The sequence below is a fragment of the Lontra canadensis genome, unplaced genomic scaffold (assembly GCF_010015895.1).
Source record: "Lontra canadensis isolate GAN:19392208 unplaced genomic scaffold, GSC_riverotter_1.0 scaffold1, whole genome shotgun sequence".
Classification (NCBI taxonomy): domain Eukaryota; kingdom Metazoa; phylum Chordata; class Mammalia; order Carnivora; family Mustelidae; genus Lontra; species Lontra canadensis.
Window position 1 is genome coordinate 9,594,958 of NW_022630995.1, and position 23,231 is coordinate 9,618,188.

A 23,231-nucleotide genomic window follows, 5' to 3' on the forward strand; every position below is an offset into this window, starting at 1 on the left:
CTATATAAACACAGGCTCTTTGGGTTCCCCAATAATTTTAAAGAGAGTAAAAGACCCAAAAGTTTGAGAAACACTGTTTTAGAATTTTTCTACACAAAAGAAGGAACAATATCATATATTCAGCCTTTCAGCAGGCTTTGTTAATGAGACTGTGAATCCATGTCTTACCCTGTTACCTATGTGTGCAGCCTTGCTGCTCCCCTGTGCCCCAATTTTCATACAAGTAGAGGAAGGTGCTGTCTGTTTACTCTGGCTGAACCTCTCCAACTTACAATAGCTAAAACTCAAAAGGAGCAAAAACCCAAACCATTTGTGGGAACTCAGAAAGATGATACAGTTACATTCACACTTAAAGCCCATCCTATTAATGGAAAGAATCGTATAGGATACTTCTATTTGTTTTCTCCAAACTGCCTATATTTTGCCTTTAACTGCTATTAGTGTTAACACACTTTTATTAGTAAAACGACTATATTAAATATACCATAGGACTTTACCTACCAGGGTGAGAGCACAAGGAATTCTTGTTTTCTTCCCTTGATGGGTTTGAGTTATTGTTAGTATTGTTAGACATAAGTGAAGCCACGTGGCTCTAGGAGAGCCTCTGCGGTCATGACCCCCTGGAGGACTAGTTCATAGTGGACCGATACTGAGACCTGGCTGAGAGCTTTGAAACTGATGAATATTGTTGACCACACAACCTTGCAGAACATATTCTGTGTCAGTTTTTCAACCTGTGTACTTACTTGAGAATGAACAATAGTGACAGAAATTGGACTCAGGTCATGGCCATAAAATCCATGGGCATGCAGATCCATGGCAAAAGACATGCTAGTCTTTTGCCTAGCAGTCTGGTCACCTTTGTTTCCATAAATTGGTATGGAGGGGTTTTTTTGTTTGTTTGTTTGTTGTTGTTGTTTATAAGCATCCAGTTACTTTGAGACTATTTTAGGAAGTTGGTTGACAAGTCTTTGATGTCAGGTGTTCTAGTGTGCAGTGCTTCCGTGGTGATTCTTACTACAGAGACTAAATTTCTTTCCAAAGATGAATTCCTGATGAGCTTTAGCGATAGGTGGTGATTTCGGTGCGAGGGAATTTTGCAAAATGCCCATGTCACAACTTTTAGCTCTACTTTTAATCGTTGCCTTATCGGGGAATGTATTAGGATATGAGCAGCACGGGCAAACTGACATTTGAGGAAAAGCATCCATTTATGGAGCACCTCCTAAATGCCATGTGCTGTCTTGGACGAAATGACGGCCAATTAGAAGTTTCAGAAGTTAACAGACATTTTTATCAGAGTTAATATAACCATCCACAGTTCAAGCAGAAAGTAGACTTTGTTATATCTGAACTGTGAAATATATTCCCCTCTATTCTTCCAAAATGGAAAGAAGCTTCTTTTTCTCTTTTTATACATGTTCATTGTTGAGAAATTCAGGAATACAGTACATAAATGTGGCTTCCGTTGACATGTTGATACATAATCAATCCTCATTACTCACGGATTGCGTATTTGCAAGTTCCCTTACTTGCTAATATTTATTTGTAGCCCCGGGGTGTCTTTGCCATTATTCACGGACATGCACAGAGCAGCAGAAATTTCGAGTTGCCCAAATGTGCATGTTCCTAGTTGAGGTCAAACAAGGTAACTCTCTGCCTTCTTGTTTCAGCTTTCTGGCTGTAACAAGTATCCTTCCTGCGGTTTACTTAGTGCCACATTTTTTGCAGTTTTGTGTTTTTTATTGGTGATTTCACTGTTTGAAATGGTCCCCAAGTGGAGTGCTGAAGTGCTGGCTAATATTCTTGAGCGCAAGGGGGCCGTAGTGTGCCTTAGGGACAAAATACCTGAGGGAAGCTTTGTTCAGGCATGAATTATAATGCCCTTGTCCAGGAGCTCCATGTCAATGAATCAGCAGTGTATTTAAATAAGTTGTCTGTAAATAGAAACACATCAAAAGCAGAGTTATATCTTGATTGCCTGATGAAAATGTTGCAACCAGAGGCTTTCAGGAATTGAACCCTGTATTTCCCGTGGGAGCAATTGTTTAGCATTCGCTATTTCAGTGTTCATTTGTTCTTTATAAAGTGAAATGACCACAATTAATGAGAAGAGACTGTATGTCTCTTAAGAGATGTCTGTATGCTTTTATATACATAATTTTTCCCAAACTAAAATGAAGCAGACCAAACTATCTGTGGCATTTTGCTATTTGCTAAACATTAGAGTTCAGCATCTTTCCCTTGGCAGTACAAATGCATGAAAAAGTTTTAATGTGTCTGTGCTATAATTGAAATATGTAATGCTTATTTATTGTTCCACTTGGCACATATACATTTAAATTCCTACACGTGGAGACACCAAGTCAAAGAATATGTGGATTTTTAAGAATCCACACTGCCAAACTGTCCTCCTGAAGGGCTGTAATAATTTGTAATTCCAATACTAATGTTTATGAATGTTTGTTTCTCCATAACTTTGAAGAACGGAGGATTATTTTTCTTTTAAATCTTTGCCAATCATGAAGAAATTAATGGGGACCACCTTAGCATTTTGCCTACCATAGGACCCAACCTCAGAGTGTGTGACTTTATGTGCTTGGTGGAGCTCCAAAATTTGCATTTCTTATGGGTCTAAGATCTTCTTTTAAATCATGAATGAAAGAGGAGAGAGATCACAATCAACAAAACAAAAATACAAACAATTGAAAGAGAATATTATGAAAAACTCTATGCCAACAAATTAGGCAATCTGGAATACATGGATGAAATTCCTAGAAACATATAAACTCCCAAAACTGAACCAGGAAGAAATAGAAAATTTGAATAGACCCAATACAAAGCAAAGGAATTGAGTCAGTCATCAAAAATCTCTTAACAAACGGAAGTCCAGGGCCAGATGGCTTCCCAGGGAATTTCTACTGGACATTTAAAGAAGAGTTAATACCTATTCTTCTCAAACTGTTCCAAACAATAGAAATGGAAGGAAAACTTCCAAACTCATTCTATGAAGCCAGCATTGCCTTGGTTCCCAAACCAGAAGAAGATCCCACTAAAAAGGAGCATTATGGGCCGGTAACCCTGATAAACATAGATGCAAAAATTCTCAACAGGTTACTGGCAAATCGAGTCCAACAGTACATTAAAATAATTATTCATCACAGTCAGGTGGGATTTATTCCTGGGCTGCAAGGGTAGTTCAGTATTCGAAAAGAATAGAAAGAACATCAGATTAGGAGTTGAAAAATAAGGGTTAAAGTCCTAGCTGTGCCACTTACCTACATACATGACAGTGGGCATGTCATTTGACTTTCGTACTAGTACCTAAATAGCACAAGAAGGTTTTAAAGATTGGGAGAACACATGAATGTGGAATGAGCTATATAAGTTTAAATTGGTCTTTTTATCACTGTTATCGTGCCGTATATGTGGACCTCAAACACTTAGGTGCAGAACTGCTTTCTCTTGGGCGGTACTCCAGACGTATCGAATGGAAGCGAGGCCCCATTTGCTTGTAGCCTATGAATCTCAGGGCGCTGACCAGCGTTGGTCTCTGCTCTTCCCTTACGCGGCCATTTAAAGGTCAGGATGGGCGCTGGGTTGAAGGCAGAAGCTTGTCATCTGTATTTGATAGTTAGTATGGATGACCAGCTGCAGCCAGCCATGCTTTCGCTAGGACTTCACCTTCCTTATTTGTCTAGTTGGTTGATGTACCGAATAGTAATAGGGAGCAAGAGAGGCCAGTCATTCTATAAAAGCCATGTTTGTTGTTGGAAATAAGCTTTTTTTCTAATCCCTACTCCTATCTCTGTGATTTGCATTTACAATTTAAAAAGAATAAAAAGCACTAATCAGCCTGCATACAGAATGGAAAGTATAGCTCTTGAGAGATCTTGTAAGAAATAATAACTATAAATGCTTGCAAAATCATGTATGCCTAAGCATACTACTTAGCAGAGTTTGTGACATTGAGAGACCTATTTTATTTATTTTTTCTTTTTTTCTATTTAAAAATTTTTTTTATTAACATATAATGTATTATTAGCCCCAGGGGTACAGGTCTGTGAATCGCCAGGTTTACACACTTCACAGCACTCACCATAGCACATACCCTCCCCAATGTCCATAACCCCACCACCCTCTCCCTACCCTCCTCCCTGCAGCAACCCTCAGTTTGTTTTGTGAGATTAAGAGTCTCTTATGGTTTGCCTCTCTCCCGATCCCATCTTGTTTCATTTATCCTTTTTCTACCCCCACAAACTCTCCATGGTACCTGAGAGACCTATTTTAATGGCAGCATATAACTTCAATAAATTTTGTGTGATATCACACTTTTCATACAGCACAGGTGTGCAGAGAAAGTTGCAGGAGGAGTAAATAAAATTGTGTGACTCACTGGCCTCTGTGCCTGACAAGACATTAGAGCAGCACATGTGGCTATTCAAAACAACAAATGTTTTAGCCTCATACTTAATGTGTCAGGATCAAGGCTTAGTTTGAAGCAAGGTATAGCTCCTTTGACAGATAAGCGTTCTCCTTTTCTTGAGATGGTACGTATCAGCAAATGCTACATCTCAGGGCAAGAACGTCGGAAGCAACTCAAGATATGAGGTAAGTGCTGCAGAGCCAGTGTAAATTTAGAGGAACTAGAGAAAGTCTTTATCCCCAAGGCTTGATAGTGGACAGAGGCTGGTACTAAACTAGCTGGAGAGATGCTTTCACATTTTAATGTGACTTGCAGGCAGGGTGTGGCTTTTGATCAGGACCTGACATTAATGATCAGGGTCAGCTGTGGTTAAAGCTTGTTTTTTCCATCATAAGAAGATCATCAGGGAAAAAAGTCAGTATATTTCAATACTGTAAACTGTTTTGGGCTGTTTCAGCCATTTGGCAGATCTATAAACAGAGTCGGATTTCATTGAAAGAATGAGAACTGAGAAATATATGTTCTTTCGTTCCAGCTGCGGCGGCTGCCATTCCAAAGGAGAACTAGTTTCTGAGTGTGAATTTTAACAATTGGATCTTATTTTTTTTCCTGAAAAAAATTATAAATATCCTAAATAACTTCTGAAAAATATGAAAAGCTTGGCATTGATTTTCTTTTGGTGTAAGCTAAATAGGAAGACTAGACAATGTACAAGGGAAATTCCATTATTGGTTGTTGGTCCCATCGGTATGAACTAAGATGGAAGGACTCAAGGTGATTTCCAAGATCACGCCTCAGTTTTAAAGTTCTATCATTTTTACTAGTTCTTTTTAACAGCTAGGTGTAATATTCTTTATTTAACATAAACTTTTAATGAAGTACGGTAAAGTATCTGTCAGGGTCCTGGTAGGGAGCAGTGCCATTCTGTAAGAGGTTGACCTGAGAAGGGCTTCATGAAGGGACTCTTTAAAGAGATGTGTGCAGGGATAAGGGAACCAGCGTGGGATGATGAGGCACCCAGAGCCCATCAAGAGGTGGATGTTGTTACTGTCCCAAGGCCACACGGGATAAGGCAGGGGACATCGTATTAAAACTGCGGCCATTGCAAAGGGTAGCTGAGGCGTACCACTGTCAGACCTATGGTGTTGCAGGAAAGGAAAACAGAGATGAATACCTAACCTTTCTCTTCTCCCATCCTCTGACACGGAGGATGCTGGGGGAGGATACGCAGGCCAGGCTAACATGTGGACTATGTACTTTTCACCCGCACTGAAATGGTTGGTATCTGGACATACCTAATCGTACAGAAGGCTGGGGAATATGTTCTCCTGTATGTCTAGAAAGATGAGGAAAACACAAGTACTGCTGAGTTCCAGCAGCCCCTGCTACACAAGGATCAAGAATGACTCCCAACTTTCTGACCCAGCAGCCGGTGGATTGTGGTTGGTAAGGAAGCTATCGTGGGCTTTCTTCTTAGCTGTTGGTTACTTTATCCATGAGGACTCTGGGCTTTTTCTCTCATTACAACTTGGTCTTCAGAGGCTCTTTTTTGTTTATATTTAGCAGATGCACATCTTCTAGGTCTTTCCCATTCGTCGCCCCTTGAATATCTCTATTCCTTTATCCTGCTTTATTTTCTTCAAAATACTTTTTCACTATATGAAAATACATCACTTACTTGTCCACTGTTTTCATTAGTGTTTTAAGCTTTGTGGGGTGGTGACTTTGCCATGGTCCTGACTGTATTCCCGGTTCCTGGAATAATGAATGACCTGCAGTGGGGACTTAAAAATTTTTATTCAGAGGAAGTATCACCGGATCCCATGAGTCACTATAGCATTGCACCATAATTTTCTTTTTCTATTCTTATTTATGCCCACTGGGTGTTCTATTTGCATCACTTCTGTTTCTTTTCCTTTGTTTGCTTTAGTTTGACTTATGTCTTGCTTTATGGGTATTGTAGTTAGTCTGATGAAAGAGTTTTCAGTGATGTTGCCATAAACTGCCCGGAAGTCTTAACAGTCCATGTTCCATTTTTAAATTCCTTTATATATTCTCAGGTTTCTAGTTGGTTGTTATTTATTTGTTGCTGATGCCTTTCAGTTTTCTTTGCTATTGTTCCCACTCAATTTCTGTTATGATCTCTTGCCTTATCTCAGGACTTACCTTTTGTTCCAGCCAGACTTTTCTTTCCCTTGAGTTCTTGTGACAGTTTTGTCTCTATCATCAGACCTTCCCTGTCTTCACTATACAACCTTGTCTTAAACACTTCAAAATACTATGTGAGGATCAAGAATTTTCTTTTATTCACTAGGTGTTCTTTCTCCGTCTTAACGCTAACTCTGTTCTTTCAGCTTTCCATTGTTGGGTACCAAGCCATCTAAATTTAGAATGTCAAATCACAGCTACTTTATTATGTTCATGGATTTTGTGGGTCAGGAATTCATAGAGGACAAGTGCAGATGATTTGTCTTTGCTCCAGAATGTCTGGGTCCTCATCTGGAAATGCTCAAAAGACAGGAGTGGTTTGAATGGCTGAGTGTTGGGACTCTGTGGAACTGGGTTCTTCATTCTCACGTCTGGAGGCTGGGTTGAGTGATTCAAAGGCTTCAACGGTTACCAGAGTGCCTGCATGTGGCCTCTTTGTATGGCTTGGGCTTCTCAGTGTGGCTGCTGGATCTAAGAGAGGACATGTGGAGAGTTGAGTGTTCCTTGGGACTGAGGCTGAAGCTGCAAGGTTTCTCCCTGGCTAGGCTTAGAAATCACACCGTGGCACATCTACCACATTATTTTGATAAATATAAAGGTGAATCAGAAAAGCTGGCCTGAGTTCCAGGGAGGGCAGTTAAATTCTACATCTTGGCAGGAAGTGTCAAGGTCATACTGACAAAACCAATGTGGGATGGAAGATTGTGTTGCAGGCCATCTTTGGTAAATAAAATCTGCCACGTTGACCTTTATCTACTTCATGGGATTTTCTCTGTTTAACTCAATGAGGTTGAAATGTCTTGTGACCTTGTTACTCTAAGTGTCATACAAGGACCAGAAGCATGAACATGACCTGGGAGTTTATTAGAAATACAGAATCTGAGAGCACTGAATCAGACTCTACATTGACAAGATCTCTAGGTGATTCATTTACATTTTAGAGTTTGAGAAACTCTGCCCTAAGAAACATTGACCATGATATGGGCTTGCCAGTATCCACCCAGTGGCAGAAAAATAGCAAGTGCTAAAGGAATAGTTTAACTGCTCTAGATTGAACTCCTATGTACAAGCAAAATTTCTGTACTTTAAATTATACCTGTCATTATATTAATGTTAACTGTGACCTACACTCTTTTCAGGAACAGTAAATATATCTTTAGTTTGTGTCTTCAAAATATAATATGCACAATCCTAGGTTTAATAATTAATCTCTGTGACTCAAGAAGGTTTGGAATGATTATGTATTTTAATATGTATTATAATGCTGTTCTGAATAATTTCTAAGATCAAAAAGTTAGGTTCTTTTGGATTTTACATTCCCCTTAAACTATTTTTTAATTGTTGAATTTATTTTTTTTAGTTTTTTGTTAAAAAATATTATGCTGTATTTATTAATTTGAAATAACAAATACTCATTTATATTATTTGCCAAGTCCATAATCTATTATGGAAGTATAAAGAATCATTATTCAGATAGAATTTATAAAGCTTTTTCTTTCCTGTGACAACTGTTAGTATTTATTTTCTACTAAATGAAAGAATATGATTTTTAATTCATTTTTTATAACTTTTTTGTTTCTTAGAATAGTTAAGACACCCTGACTCACTCTACAAACTCTTAAAAACCCAAGAAATGTATACATATTTTATTTTCTCTTTAGTAGATGACTATTATGTATTTTAATTATATAGAGTTCAATTTATAGATTCCATTTACTCAAGTTTCCTTTGAATAGTCATCTTAAAATTTGTTTTAGAGTAGGGGAATAAATATCCAGAGATTCATTTTGATTGGCCCATTATTTGTTAAGCAGTTTTTCTCAAACTATAATTTCCAGACTACTACTATTTGCAGGAACTGAAGGGCTTGTTAAAATGGCATATTTCTAATCTCCATTCCAGTCCTCTTGAATCAGACTCTCTGGGTTGGAACATGGAACGTCTCTGAGGTTGGGACCCAGTTTCTTTGGCAAACTGAAGTTTGCGACCTACTTTACGTTAGTCTTATAGTCGTATTTCAGGTTATTTATCACAGGAATAAGTGGGTCTTGGAATGTTGGCACGGAACAGCCTTTGAAATTCCCATCTTCCCTGGGAGATCTAACATTGGAAGATCATTTAATTGGAGATCATTTTAGAGATTACCTAGTAAAACTCTTGTGATTTTTCAGATTATGAAACTGAGCTCTGAAGAGTTTAAATGACTTTTCGAAAGTTGCACTAGTTAATAGCAAAGCTATGTCCGAACTCAAATTTTGTCAGCCAAGCTAGTTTCCTTCTTTCTGCTAAGATGAGGTAGGTTCATCTTCTCTTTAAGCCTAGTATTTAGGTACATTGGTGGATCAGAGTTAAGATCATAAAGGAAATCCTGAGCACTTAGTCAGAAAGGATCTCTTGGTTTTCCGAATTACCCTTGTTAGGAAAATGAAAGTTTGCAGTCTTTGATCCTATCAGGGTTTTAGTTGCCTAATTTAAGTTTTTTCTTAGCAATTTCCTTGTATGTCCTTAGAAACCTCATCATGACTCAGGAAAAGTCCTAGATAAAATGCCTTAATGTGAAAAGTTGACACGAGAAAAAAATCAGATACACTAGGGGGTGATTTATTCTCTTTATGAAGAGGAATGAAGCTTTGCTTTAAACCGATACAGTAGTTTATATGCCAGAGTCCATAAATGTCACATACTTACGAAAATCATTTTACTAGAGGTCCTTAAGATTCTGAAAATGAGGATCAAGGAACATTTTCCTTCCCCCCATCTTAAAATTCAGTCCCCTTCATATCCTTCTCCCTCATCCCTTTTGTCCCCCATCCTTTCCCTCTAACTGTGCAAGTACACGGTAGCACAGTGTTGTGGGTGAGTCACAGTACACCCGCTTCCTTTTTAAGTTGTTCAGTCACTACACTGACTTTTAAACCACAAAAGATACTTAAGAGTGTTGCACAATTTGGCTTTTTCAGTTTTCTTCCACAGAGAAAATTCTGTGATTTAACATTTTTGGATATTTTACGTCTATGAATAATGAGCACCAAACTTATCATGACAGTTGAGGTACATCATACCGGCATATTTGTGATCTGTTGGATAAAACTAACAACTGTTAATATATTTACTCCTATAACTTCTACATTTCCCAAACACCATGTTTTCTTATTTATTTATTTGTTTGACAGAGAGATAGAGACCACAAGGAGGCAGAGAGGCAGGCAGAGGGCGGAGGAAGCAGGCTTCCTGCTGAGCAGAGAGCCCAATGTGGTCTTGATCCCAGGACCCTGAGATCATGACCTGAACTGAAGGCAGCAGCTTAACCCACTGAGCCACCCAGGCGCCCCAACACTATGTTTTCTTGTTTCAGATTAAGACATAATGTTGTCTTAGTTTTAACCTGAAGTGTATAGGGAATGTAGTTTCATTCAACAAGTACCTGCATCCTTCAGCATGAAGAGATATGTGGCAGTTTATACACAGTCACACAATTAGATACTGAAAGTAGAATAAGTCAGCAAGAGGGGAAGATAAGAGAAGGGAAACTGATGTCCAAAAGAAGGTTGGTATCCAAGGATTCATGGCACAAGATTGTCTTAAAGTAAGAATAAAAATTTGACTTAGAATTTTCCTACAGATACTGTTAGTTGCATAATTATAATGCTTTTGAAATAGAAATAAACCAGTTTTTCAGAAGAAGCAAAATTGGTTCTATTACTAAAATCTGAGAGATTCTTCTTCCTGGATTCTCACATAGCAAACAATGTATGATACTGAGAGGTCCTCAACAACAAACACGCTATTATTATAATAATGGGCTTCATAGGGCTTTTCTGGTATAATCTCCTTTATAATAGGTTGATGCTTTAACACTTTGCATAGCTGAATGAAAATGGTTTTATTTAGGGACCAAATAACCATAGCACAGTTTAACTGAGGTAGGGGCTGGTAGTGGGGATTAGAGTAAACAAGAGGAATTAAACTAAATATATAGAAAATCCTTCAGTCTTCAGGAAATATTCCTAGAATTTCATTTTTTGCAACCTAGATTTTGATAATCAGGCAATGGAAGGTTGGAGATTACACTTTGTAATTGAAGAACCCAAACGATGATGTCTAGTGTTGCTGGTTAAGGTTAGGTCCATTTGCTTTAGCAATTAATTGAATCCATATTAATTAATTGAGTCAAGATGTTTGCAATCTCTCTCTCTCTTTTTAAATTTAGGGCTCTAATCATCATACCTGCCTGAATAGGAGAGGATTCTGCAAATACACATTTAGTGTTATCAGTTTGCAAGGGATTATGTTCAATGATCTTAAGACTCAGAAGTCATCCAGAAGGATCATTGTTGGATGAATTGCCAGCAAAACCCAAATATAAATCTGGAATTTGACCAGATTTTTATCTCAGAGAATCAGCTGACACCTTGCTCAACATCTCTTAATCTCCAAGGACTTGCACAGTTAAAATAAATAATTAAATGGTTGACAATGATAAGTACCATAGACATAAAGATAAGATGCTGGAATCCAAAGTAGTAAAAGTTACTTCTGGCTTTGGAAAAAGGGAAAACTTTATGGAAGTCAGTGACATGGCTTGGGAAATATTTTAGCTACTTCTCCATTTTCATAAACCCTCTCCAAGTGCATCCCAAATAGTTAAGTTTCTTTAATGTAAAAAAGAAATGCTGTCTTTGCGCACCAAATACAGCTTTGAGTCAGTTCTGCTCACTATTTTCTTGCCTTTCTTGACTATTTTGTCTTCCTCGATGTCTCCTGTGTAGAAATTTTGGGGATATCATTGAAATACTCTTTGAAATTCAGGTAAGATTTGGCAATAGTAATTACACCTGTCCGTCCTAATGATAAAATGGGACCAGGCAATATGTCTATGGGTACACTGATAGAGTAAGAGTTGGAGGAAGCAGCGTAGCAGAGTGGCGAGTCTCAAAATGTGTTTTCAAGGAAACTTAGTGAATTAATATAGAGCTGTTGTACCCCTAAGGTATAATGATAGTCTTTCTTGAATGTTATATTTACAAATATTCTCTCTCACATGCACACACAATATTAAAATAATTTTTTTTTCAGTGCCTCTTCTAGACATCTAAAACTAAACTAAGTTTAGGGCGCCTGGGTGGCTCAGTTGGTTGAGCGACTGCCTTCAGATCAGGTCATGATCCTGTAGTCCCAGGATCAAGTCCCGGGTCTGGCTACCTGCTCAGCAGGGCGTCTGCCTCTCCCTCTGACCTTCCCCCTCTCATGCTTGCTCTCTCTCATTCTCTCTCTCTCCCTCAAATAAATAAAATCTTAAAAAAAACCACCCTAATTTTAATTAAACTCATTTAAAACTCAATAGATATTTAAAAAAGCAAAAAACAAAAAATAGGCATATGAAATTTATTATTGCTTTTCTGTGCTATGATCTAGTATTGACATGATAACCAAGTTAGCCCAAAATAACGGATATCTGATTGAGTTCACCTTCAATAATGTGTTGTATTATTTGGCATGTGTTTCCTGGCATCCACAAAAGCTACCTAGTTCTACTCTCCTTCCTTAACAGAGTCAAGAATCACTGCGGTAAAACAGGATTTAGGTATCACAATTAAAAATGGAATGTTTCCATAGCATAAGTTTTTTAGATTATCTGGCACAGAGTTTTCAAGAAAACCTTGGTAATTCTTGTTGGAACTCTTTAAAATATCTTTTATATCAATTTTTATCTTAAACCAAGTTAATGCAGTTTAGTCTTTTCTTATGGTTTATGGTTATCGACATATAGAATCTTGAGTTTCACCTTTTTTTTGGGCTTTGTCATTTGCAGAGGGCATTCATGGACATTATCTCATCTGAGAGTCCCTATATCCCACAGCCCTTCCTCGTGTTTGCCATTTACACTCTGATGAGAATTAGGAAACCATCTAACCTGGCTTATTAGAATTGGGTGTCAAATAAGGCTGTGAGGATCCCTCCTAGTGAGTAAGGAGTGTGGCCTTTGTGATAGCTGTTTCCATCCTCAGAGGCTAGTTGGCTTAATTCTGGATTCTTGGCAGTGTTTGTTGATGATGTAGCTGGAAGAGTTGACCAGATGAGAGGGGAATTACACAGCTGGATTTTTAGCGTAGATCATTGTTTTATAAACATCTCCTCCAAAATGCTGTCAAAGGGCCTGTGTGAAGACTTAATTAAAACAATAAAATGTGTTTAATATAATGTCCTTAATGCTGCCCTAAACATAATAAATATCTTAAAACTTCATCTGTGTTAAATTAGGGGAAATAATTTTGAGAAATACAATTAATATTTCCTGAACTGTTACATGGGAGTAGAGAATGGTAGATGTGGAGGGCTTTGTGTCACAAAGGGAAATTCACAATATATTACCTTGATATCATACATCATTTAAGTAATGTTGAAGATGGGTTAAAAGTGATTGCATCTGTTTAACAGAATCTTCTAGGACCATATGTCTTCTTACCTGTGACATTTCTAGAAAATCCGAAGTTATAACTTCAAAGTTGTAAATACTGGCAGCATGATACGTAATCCCGGTACTTGGAATGCCACCGTCTGAAACTTTCTCGTTTTATACATTGGGTTTTATTCCTCTAAGGCACTGTGTTGTATTCATTTGTGAAATAAAACTGGGGATCTGAGGGCAGGAGTGTGCTCTTTAGTACTGGGGTGTGACCGTGCGTGGTCTTTGGGCTTCCAGCAATGTTCGCTGAATGCATGACTCCCTAAAGGAGTATCTCGGTGGATAAATGAGGATTCAATACTTAACTATTATGTACTGATGATTTTATGCCGGCTTGGTGTAGTCTAAAAATATATAGGGTGACTATTAAAAAGTACTCATTTGGTAGCTACTAAGTGAGAGAAATCAATATAGCGTGGTGGGAAGAGCAGTAGAAAAATCTCCCCGAGATGAGTCTGGCTACGATCTGACTAGGCTCTGACCACTTCCTCTTCCATAACTCTTTTTACTATCTCTTCAGCCCCTGCCCCTCTGATTAGATACTTCTGTTTGATTTCCTTCTCATAGACTTCATCCCTTGTGTCTTCTTCGTTGCAGTTACTTTTATTTGGATAAAACTCTCTACTGCTGAGATGCCCCTGACCCTCTTCTCTGGGTTCCTCCCATCTCCTCTTGACATTCCTTCTCAACTTCCTTCTGAGATGTTTTACTTTCACTGGCCCATTGCTTACATTGATTTCTTCTCCCTCAAGAACTGGACACCAACGCCAGCCCAGGCTGACGTTCCGGGCCCTGGGATGAAGCAGTGAATGCATGGGACAGAGGCCATGCTTGGGGAAGCTTCTGTTCTGAAAGGGTGACAGTCACCTAGGCTAGGCTTTGTTAAAAAAAAAAAAAAAAAGGAAGAAAAACAAAAGGGATCAGCAAAGAGCCCATCGTGGCTGTAGTGGAGCCAGCAACAGTGAATGAGGAGACAGGCCCAAGTGGAGGTGCCAAGAGCAGAGGAAGCCCGCTGGGCCTCAGAAGAACTTTGGTTACTCACCCAAGTGAGAGGGGGCATCTGTAAAAGCAGAGGAACTTAGATTTTAAAGGCATCAAGTACTTACTGTCTCCTGTAATTAGTCTTCATTCCTTTTCCCTTCTCTTTCTCCTTTTCTCCTCCCACTGCCACTTCTGCCTCCTGGACTTTGACTTAACTGCGTGCTGCTGGCTGTTTCGTCTTTTCTTCCCTCTGGCAGGTCAGTCTCTCCAAACTGCTTTGTGGTTGTTCTTGTTCTTCATGTGAGGGTTCAGACTGGAGGGACACGAGTCCTCCGTTGCTTCTTTCCAGAACTGTCCCACACAGGCTCTACTCAGAGCGAGCAGGTTACTCACGTGCCCTCAAGCATGTATTAGGATTTTGTGCTTCAGAACCTTGCTCAAGCCTAAGTGGTCTCACTTCTAGTGCCTTCTCTCACACCACCAGCATGGCAGTCCTCCTACCTTTTGAAGACCACAACAAGTCTGAAAAGTTGTTATCCCCTCCCTTGTACCATTCATTCCTGTAGTTTTTCATAAAAAAAAAAATATGTTGAAGACATAGTTCTTGCTAACAATGGTTCTGGGGCTTATGGAGGCAAAGATGAATGAGGAGTCAGCCTCAGGAATGGACAGTGCTCTTGGGGAGATGGAGCATAAATACATTTAACATTTAAGTAAAACGACCCGAAATTTGTGTTAAAGGTCATGAGAGCAAAGAGCACAAGGCTCTGAGTCAGAAGAATGAGCTGAGATGGTCCTAATGTAGACGGGGCCACCTAATGTAGGTAGAGATAAGGAAGTCATTTCTAAGGGATTCACAGTGAAATTAATACCTGTAGAATGAAAAAGAGCCCTCCGAGGAAAGTGTGGTGTGTTGGGAGAAGAGCCTTCTAAGTAGAACCAATAGCATTTCAAAGTCTGAGGCAATAAGGAGCTTGACATAGCTAAGGAAAAATGGAGCCGAGCCAAGGCCCTGAGGTTGGTGCATAGTAAGCCAGGTGAGAGTGGGGCCGCCTGAGGTTGATGGGCAAGGCCGGTGATGCTGGCACTGGAGGCCATGATAAGGAGCGTGGTTCTAAGCGCCATGGGAAGCAGTTGCAGTGTTTTAAGCGAAGGAGTGGCAGGATCTTATTTGAGGTTGAGACTGCCATCTGTTCATTAAAACCCACCTGTCTTTTCTCCCTGAGCACCCAGCCAGATTCCATTTCCTGGTTCTCTTTGCAGTGGGCTTTGAGCCGCGTGACGGTATCTTACTCGGGGAAGTAAGTGGTAGTGTTAACATAGCCACGTGGTAAGTGGTGGTGAGTAGCCCCACAATGAGGACTGGTTCACAAACCCCCCATGGGGGCTTCCTCGTGCTGTTTGCCTTCTGACTGGGCAAACTTGGGAGGAGTCCCTCTTGGAAAGGTAGAGCCACTGCCAGCGTGGGCACCTGCACAGCTGTGTGGAATGGAGCCCCCTCCCAGCTGACATAGAACTATCCTGAGCTTTTGGGGCACCTGGGTGGCTCAGTTGGTTGAGCGGCTGCCTTTGGCTCATCTCATGATCTCAGGGTACTGGGATCGAGCCCCACGTTGGGCTCCCTGCTCAGCGGAGAGCCTGCTTCTCCCTTTCCCTCTGCCTGCTGCTCTGCCTACTTGTGGTATCGCTCCATATCTCTAATAAATAAATAAAAAATATATATTTTTAAAGAACTATCCCAAGCTTTGATGTGAGCAAGAACGAAGTACCTGATGTGTTGAGCCGTCACGCGTCCTGCACATTTGTGGCCACATTCTCATGTGTCTAAAATAATGTGGTAGCTCGCAAGAGCCAGTTTGGCTGCTGTGCTGTATGAGAACATGAGACAGTGTGAACAGTGAAGTCACCATGGGGACTAGAGAGATGTCAGTTGGAATAGATTTTAGGTCATTTTGGATATAGAATGAACAGCTCCTACTGATAATTTGCTGTGTGTCCAGTAAACTTGTGGGGGAATAAAATCTCACTTGATTTGAGTCTCAAGGGCACTATCATGTACTTTCTGTAACATACCTCACTGAATACCTTTAGGTATGTATTTTGTTTATTTGACTAGATTGCCCTAGAGGGCAAACAGACCCTATCTTTGAGATGCTTTTATTTACTGTCATGTCTAGTACGGTGCTTTAGATAAAGTACTTTTTAAATTAAACTTCGCTTAAATTAATGAATAAAAGGGTAGTTCTCAGATTTTTTGACCACGGAGTTATCAGGGGTCATGTGACCCAGCCTTGCCTTGCCATTGATACCGCCTCTACTTGGCTTAAATTTTCATTGCCTTCTAAGGGAGAGGCTTAGCTGTGTTAAATTTTTGTGTTAACTGTGTTTGCCCAGTCGTAATGGAAACAGCCTAAGGAAGCCCACATGGGAGGATTTATGAGCTAGCCCTATTCTTGGTATCCACCACTACCACTTACTTCCCTGGGTAGGATACAGTAACGTGGTTCACAGCCAACTGCGAAAAGAGAGCCAGGAAACGGAATCTGGCTTAATGGGGAAAGTAATATCATGGGGACTGGGAATTGAATATTTGCAGTAGGAGGTATGTAGAAATGTTTTTTAAAGGCATGTGAGCTAATCCTTACTGCCTCGCCATCACTAGCCATAGTGTCCCCACTAGCCGTTGCCCAGTGCTCAGACTTGTTTCATGGACCACTATTTCCATCTACAGTTAGGCACTCCTCTGGGAGAAACATTATGATTTATGGGACATCTCAAGATAGGAGGCAGTTTCTAAAATCCACATGGGCACTGATGAGGTCTGTAACTAAGGAAGTGGTGGTGGAAATAGAAGGATGGGATTAGAATGTAAGAAACTTCATAGAACATGGTGACTGGATGGATTTGGTGCAAAGAAAAGACTAGAATAAAGAGGAATACTGAAGCCCCATACTGATAAAGCTCAATTTATAAACTTAAATGTACGTCAACAGACCAGTGTTTTCAAGATAAAGCCAGTTAATACTGCCTATCACCAATGGATGGCATTAGTGATGAGCCTGGACATTTAAGCCTTGTATATGGAACTGTGTTTGTGCTTAGTCTGAATGTATTTTATGAATGTTATGAAACCATACATGCCTGAAAAGGGCAAAAATCATGATGTTGAAATTACTGGTAAAAAGAGATATAAGAATGGAACACCAGTGCTAAAGAGATTAAAATGAGAACTGGAAAGCATGAGAAAAATGTTGGAAGTTCTATTTGTAGAGGAGATCCATTGACAGTAGGAACAACTCTGAAGGGTAAAGAGTAATCAGGCCCCTTGTAAAAAATACTGCATTTCACAGTAGAGGAGTAGAGGAAGAGTGATTGACCAGATGAGAAAACAACTCCAAAAATGGGAGTTAGGTCTCGAAGGTCAGTATGAATATCCAATGCCCATTAGCTCAGTGTTCTTTTTAGGGAAAGCTAAAAGTTTCTTCAGGAGAGTAAGGGGAGCTGTGAAGGAGCTGTGGCCGTGTTTTCTTGTGAGATGTAGTCACATAAAATCAAGGACTATTTTGTGCGTAGCATCAGGGTGAGTGCAGAAGTGCGTGGGGGGACACCCTAGTTTCTAAGACCCCTCTGTGACGCTTACACAGGGAAGGAGGACATAGGGCATGCCAGGTGGAAGAAGTCAGAATGGAAACCAGGGAACAGAGTCGAATACAACAGAAAAGCATATTTGTTGCAAACAAGTGCCATATGGGAAGGTGTACCTACATTTAATTTCTGTGCTGCTCAACAGAGAGTGGTAGAACTGTTACATCAACAGCTAGAAAGGATGAGCATCCCTAAGGCCCAGCCCATGTTTCACGAGAGCCTGTAATCTCCTATTTGAAAATATAGAATAAGCCAAGGGCCTCAGAAAAAAAAATGACCTACTTCTAGATCCAACGTGTGTTTCCAAAATAATTACAATTCCCACACTAACACATTATTTCTCCGACTTAATTTTCAAATAAAAAGCACAAAAATTTAAATTCATACTACATATTAATGTATGACTTTTAAATTGGAAATGTGAGCTGTAACTATTTGACTGTAATGTGGACTTGATACCTAATGAGGAGCAAATTTCAGACAAAAGACATCATTTCTATTCAGCTATAGTAGTGAACATAGTCCTGGGATTTTCTCAATAAAAGATGAAACAGCAGAAAAAAAGACTCTATTAATGAATGAAGCATAACTTTTTTAGTAGGGAAGGATGGGGCTGGAGGAGGGAAAAACAGGTATAAAATCATCAAGTGTTAGATGAAGATAGGACAAATATGAGTTAGTTCCTCAAATTAATAAATATTGGAAATGCAGTATTTCCACTGAAACTTAAAGAGGTTTTTTAAAGAACTCATTGTTCTCTTACTATAGTGGTATGGAAGGAAAATGTAAATGACTTAAAAAAAATACTAGCCATGCATGGGTAGCAGCTCCACAATGGGTGATTAATGGGATATTGGAGATGTTTGTTGAGTTTATTTCATAACCCTGTAAGATTTCATTTAGAGATAAAATACCAAGTAGAATATATAAATGCACTTCTTTTGTAGTCTAATGAAGTGCATACATTGTGTAATTTTCTTATTCTTACTCTGTGTAAAATTCTTATTATACCTTATATCAATTATTTTATTCCTATCATTTATGAATTTCTATCTTATGTGAATTATTTAACCATGTGAAATTTATAGCCAAAAGTGTAAGAAAAAGCATGAGTTTTCACAAGTTACATTCCTACCATTTAAAAAGGTACTTGTGAGCTAAAGATGATGGATACTTTATCTTTAAAAATATATTTTTTTAATTAACACATTTTATGCTTTCTCTAGGCTGGAATGATAAAAAGTGATGATGATGAGTATTTCATTGAACCTTTGGAGAGAGGTAAACAGATGGAGGAAGAAAATGGAAGGATTCATGTTGTCTACAAGAGATCAGCAGTAGAATGGGCTTCCGGAAACGTGTCCCACGACTGCCAATACAGAGGTAGGTATCTTTGACAAGGCTTAATAATTAACCATAATTTTAAGATACCTTGAAAACAACTCTCCCAATCAGTTAAGAGAGTGTGATAATCATGTGCTTTTGCATAATATGGAGGTAGTGAAAGAAGTTCATAAGTCATGAAATTTGGCTCAACTGTCTTGAAACCCATAGCAGAATATAATGTTACTGGTATTACTATTATTTTATTCCAGTGCATTATTGTGTTGACAGTCTGTTTGCTATTTATGATTTCTGTTAAGGTTTCACATTAAAATGACCTTTTCTCTCTCTTCTGTGAAAACTTAAAAATATTTTTGCTTTCTAAAAGTATCTAAATTATGAGTTATTAATTTTATTCAGACCTTTAAAATAAGATATATTGACATGGCAAAGCGATCGATATGTGGTAGGCACATTTGAAAATACAAATGCTATGTGACTTTAAGGTCTATTTTGCAAATCTTTCTATCTTTCTACAATATGGGAGAGAGAATGAGTTGAATGATTCTGCCAAATTTTAATTCAAAATAGGCCGGACCGCTCAAGTCAATTAAATTATGGCATGTTAAGCTTCTCTAATTTTGTGTGTTTTAATGAAATCTGAAACTAATTTGTTATTAAAGAGATATTTTTATAAGTTGGGTGTAGAAGTTCCCTTAATGGAAAAGAAAAGAAATTTGAGAATTTATGTTTTTTAACCAAATTTCAAAAAGTCTGTATTTCCTTATGTCAGGCCAATTATCTGATTAGAGATAATAGAAATTTCCCCCAGGGAAAATGTCAGGAATATAAATAATCTTAAGTTGATCATCTAGATTCTAGATTCATGATATCTTGCCTCCTGAGAGTTATTACCTAGTTTGATTTTCAGTTACCACGTTTCCTTTAATGCATCATACTAATGGAATAGTACAATTTAAAATAAATTTTAAATTAACTCGGCCTGAAGAGTTTTTGAGAAATTTCTGATCTGAAGCAACAGCACTGAATTAATAGCTGCAATACTGTGAAATGTGTGCCTGTCCTCAAGGGTCACGGTGGTGTAATTGGAAGAGAATATTTAGGCAGATGCAAGTAATAGCTCTGAAACATCAAGTTGTTCTGTGACCTCAGACAGTAGTTCAACTGTCTGAGCCTCAGTTTATCTGTGAGCAAGAATTCAAATATGTTGCACATTTATAATGTCTTAGAAATAATACATGCAGATTGTTGAGTGTAGCCCTCGATAATCGTAGATAGACAATCAGTGTTAGCTGTTACTGTTATTAATCATTAATGATAATAACTTTGTACAAAGATTTACACGTTAGGAGTTTTAATTAAAGTTGAACAGTTAGGCATTGCTTGCCTTCATGTTGTGAATACATTCTTATTAGTTCTCATTTGTATTTTCATGTTTTAAAAAATGTCATTCTAAATCAAAAGACTGGATATGTGAAAAGATAGATAGTAGGATGCATTACTTTTTCTTTTTTTCTTTTAAGATTTATTTATTTATTTATTTGACAGAGAGAGAGATCGCAAGTAGGCAGAGAGGCAGGCAGAGAGAGAGGGAGGGGGAAGCAGGCTCCCCGCTGGGCAGAGAGCCCGATTTGGGGCTCGATCCCAGGACCTTGAGATCATGACCTGAGCCTAAGGCAGAGGCTTAACCCACTGAGCCACCCAAGCGCCCCTGCAGTACTTTTTCTATAGTTTAATTGTTAATGATATCTAATATCTTTTGTGAGGTAGTGGTTAAATATCTTTTAGTAAAGTGTAGCCTCTATGCTATAGAATTGTAGAAGAGGACTGGAACATCCTTAGTGCATAAGGCACTGTGACTTTCCTCCCAATTGCTCCTTCCATCACACCTATAATTTCACCAAGCTTTACTCTGTTGAGCTATTTCAGTCCCTGAGGGTATCCATTTCTATAAATATCAGTCCTGGGAATTTTTAGTAGTCTAATATTTACAGAGAAGGAGAGTTGTTTTTTTTTTTTCAATTGGAATAAGAAAATTGTGGGAAATACTATGTTTTATACCTATTGCATTTTTAGATGCTAGATTAGGAAAAATAATTTAGAAGTCAGAGTGTATAAATTTAAAAGAATTAGATGAGATTAAGGCAGTTTGGGACATTAATTTAGAAAATTATTTAACATATCAAGTAGCATCAACCTTGATTTAACTCTGATTTTATAATGAGTTGTTTTTAAGAATGCAGGCACTGAAGACTTTATTTTTAATTTTTCAATTATGAGTAGAAGATTATTTTATAGTTGAAGTAGACCATAAAATACATTTTGGAAAGGTTTTCAGCAATCATCAGTCAAAGGAGGAGGGGTTCCTTTCTTAATTCAAAATTGCTTTAAAACTTCACCCAATATATAACGTAGAATGTTCTATGATAAACCTTTGTATGAGCTTAACAACCTCTGTTTTCTTATTTATGAAGTTCCGATTGAACTGAGTTGCTAGTGATTATCAATTTTCTTCCTTTTGAGACTCTTAAATTATAACCATATATTTCAGAAATGTAAATGTCTTTTTAGGGTAAAAAGAGATTCAGATTCAGAACTTTAAGTACTATATTATAACTTTAAAATTCTTCTTTTACCTTCTTGGTCACAAGACCTAGAGCCAAGCTTTTTCATGGACTACATACTTTCCAAGTGAAATTAAGAATATATTTTTATACCTTATTCCATCATTCTAAAATGTAGCACTGAACAGATTCTAGGTTTAGACGGTATATTGATTTATAAATGAAAGCTACAGTATCATATGAAATAGTGCTTTGTCTGGATCAACTCAGGATATCATTGTACGAGACACAAGTGGTCTTTCTTCAATAAGTTATTAGAAGAGGATTAAAATACATAAGAGGTACTTAGAAATACATTTGAGGGCCACGGTCTTCATAAATTTCCCTGACAGCAAATCATCCGGACAGAGTTTCACTAGTGGGGCCCTTATACATGAACATTCTGCTGTATTTTGCTAGTTGTCTCCATAATCGCCCGGCCACATGTGTTGCTTTGTCAGTTTAGCAACTCAGAACTGACATTCATTTAATTTCCATAGTTTGGAGTAAGTGTTCTAAATTAAAACCAATTATGTCCTCAACGAAGTGATAAAAGTGAGATGGAGAGAAGGAGCCAAATTGGATTGAGACTGAAGTAAAACCGATGGGGTGATTTGATGCCGTCTATCTCGGGGGTGGAGAGAGAGAGTGAACAAGGGGGACTCAGAATACTAATCTGAAAAACGAGAAGATTCTCTTTCCAGAATTCAGGTATTTAAAATGGGAAACAGAAATAGGGTTGATGGAGGATGACAAGGGGGTATAATTTTGGATATTTGAGTTCAAAGATCCATTGGAAAAGTGAGTGAATAAAAAATGCAGAGTATATTTTCATAATCATGTGTCAGAGTCAGCGAACGATGGCCCTTACACACATGGTGGGGAAGGGATGGGTAGAGGTTTGCTTGGAGTCAGGGGACAGGTTTTGTCCCTGTCCCCTGTGGATGCTTAGAGTGTCTTTGCTTGCCTTCTACTCTCTCTTTTCCAAGTTCATATCGAGAATCAGAAGGTGTTCCTTGCACAGAATTGGAAGCCCATTAAAGATATCCGCTACCTATGCTATGGGAGAGGAAGACATTGAGTCCTCAAAACACAAACACAAAACAAAACGTAAAGCAGATAATAGGCTTCTACCACACTCAAGAACACTAAGCTGTTTCACTTGATGAAAAGCAAACAGCTCTTTTGATTCCTTATCCTCTTATTTATCTGGGTTTTCAATAAAAGTCACTCACAGCTTTGAACCTGTTGAGAACATAAATGCTATGATTCAACAGTAACACAAACCCACAACCATTTCCATATAGTTCACAGATTCTCTTTCCTTAATTCTTCGTAAGGAAGTTGTATTGTTTTTTGAAATGTGGAAAAATGTGAAGAACTGTTTGAAAATATATTGAACTTGTAAGATCACAGACGCAGCACTCTTCTTTATAATTACTCTTTTAAGACCGAAAACGGTTTTATGCGTGGCAATATAAACTATCTCTCCCAGTGTAGAATTGGCAGGTGTTAATAACACATAGTACTGCCAGTTTCTGGCAAAGAAACACCATCC

At 38.4% G+C, this 23,231-nt stretch overlaps 1 protein-coding gene across 1 annotated transcript in view; it reads left to right on the forward strand.

The window, feature by feature from the left end:
- ADAMTS3 (ADAM metallopeptidase with thrombospondin type 1 motif 3) overlaps window positions 1-23,231 on the forward strand; it is a 248,705-nt gene that overhangs the window by 94,716 nt on the left and 130,758 nt on the right. Inside the window, exon 4 of the mRNA XM_032842910.1 lies at window positions 18,953-19,109. Within this exon, the coding sequence (XP_032698801.1) occupies window positions 18,953-19,109 (157 nt within the window). The remainder of the gene's footprint in view (window positions 1-18,952; window positions 19,110-23,231) is intronic.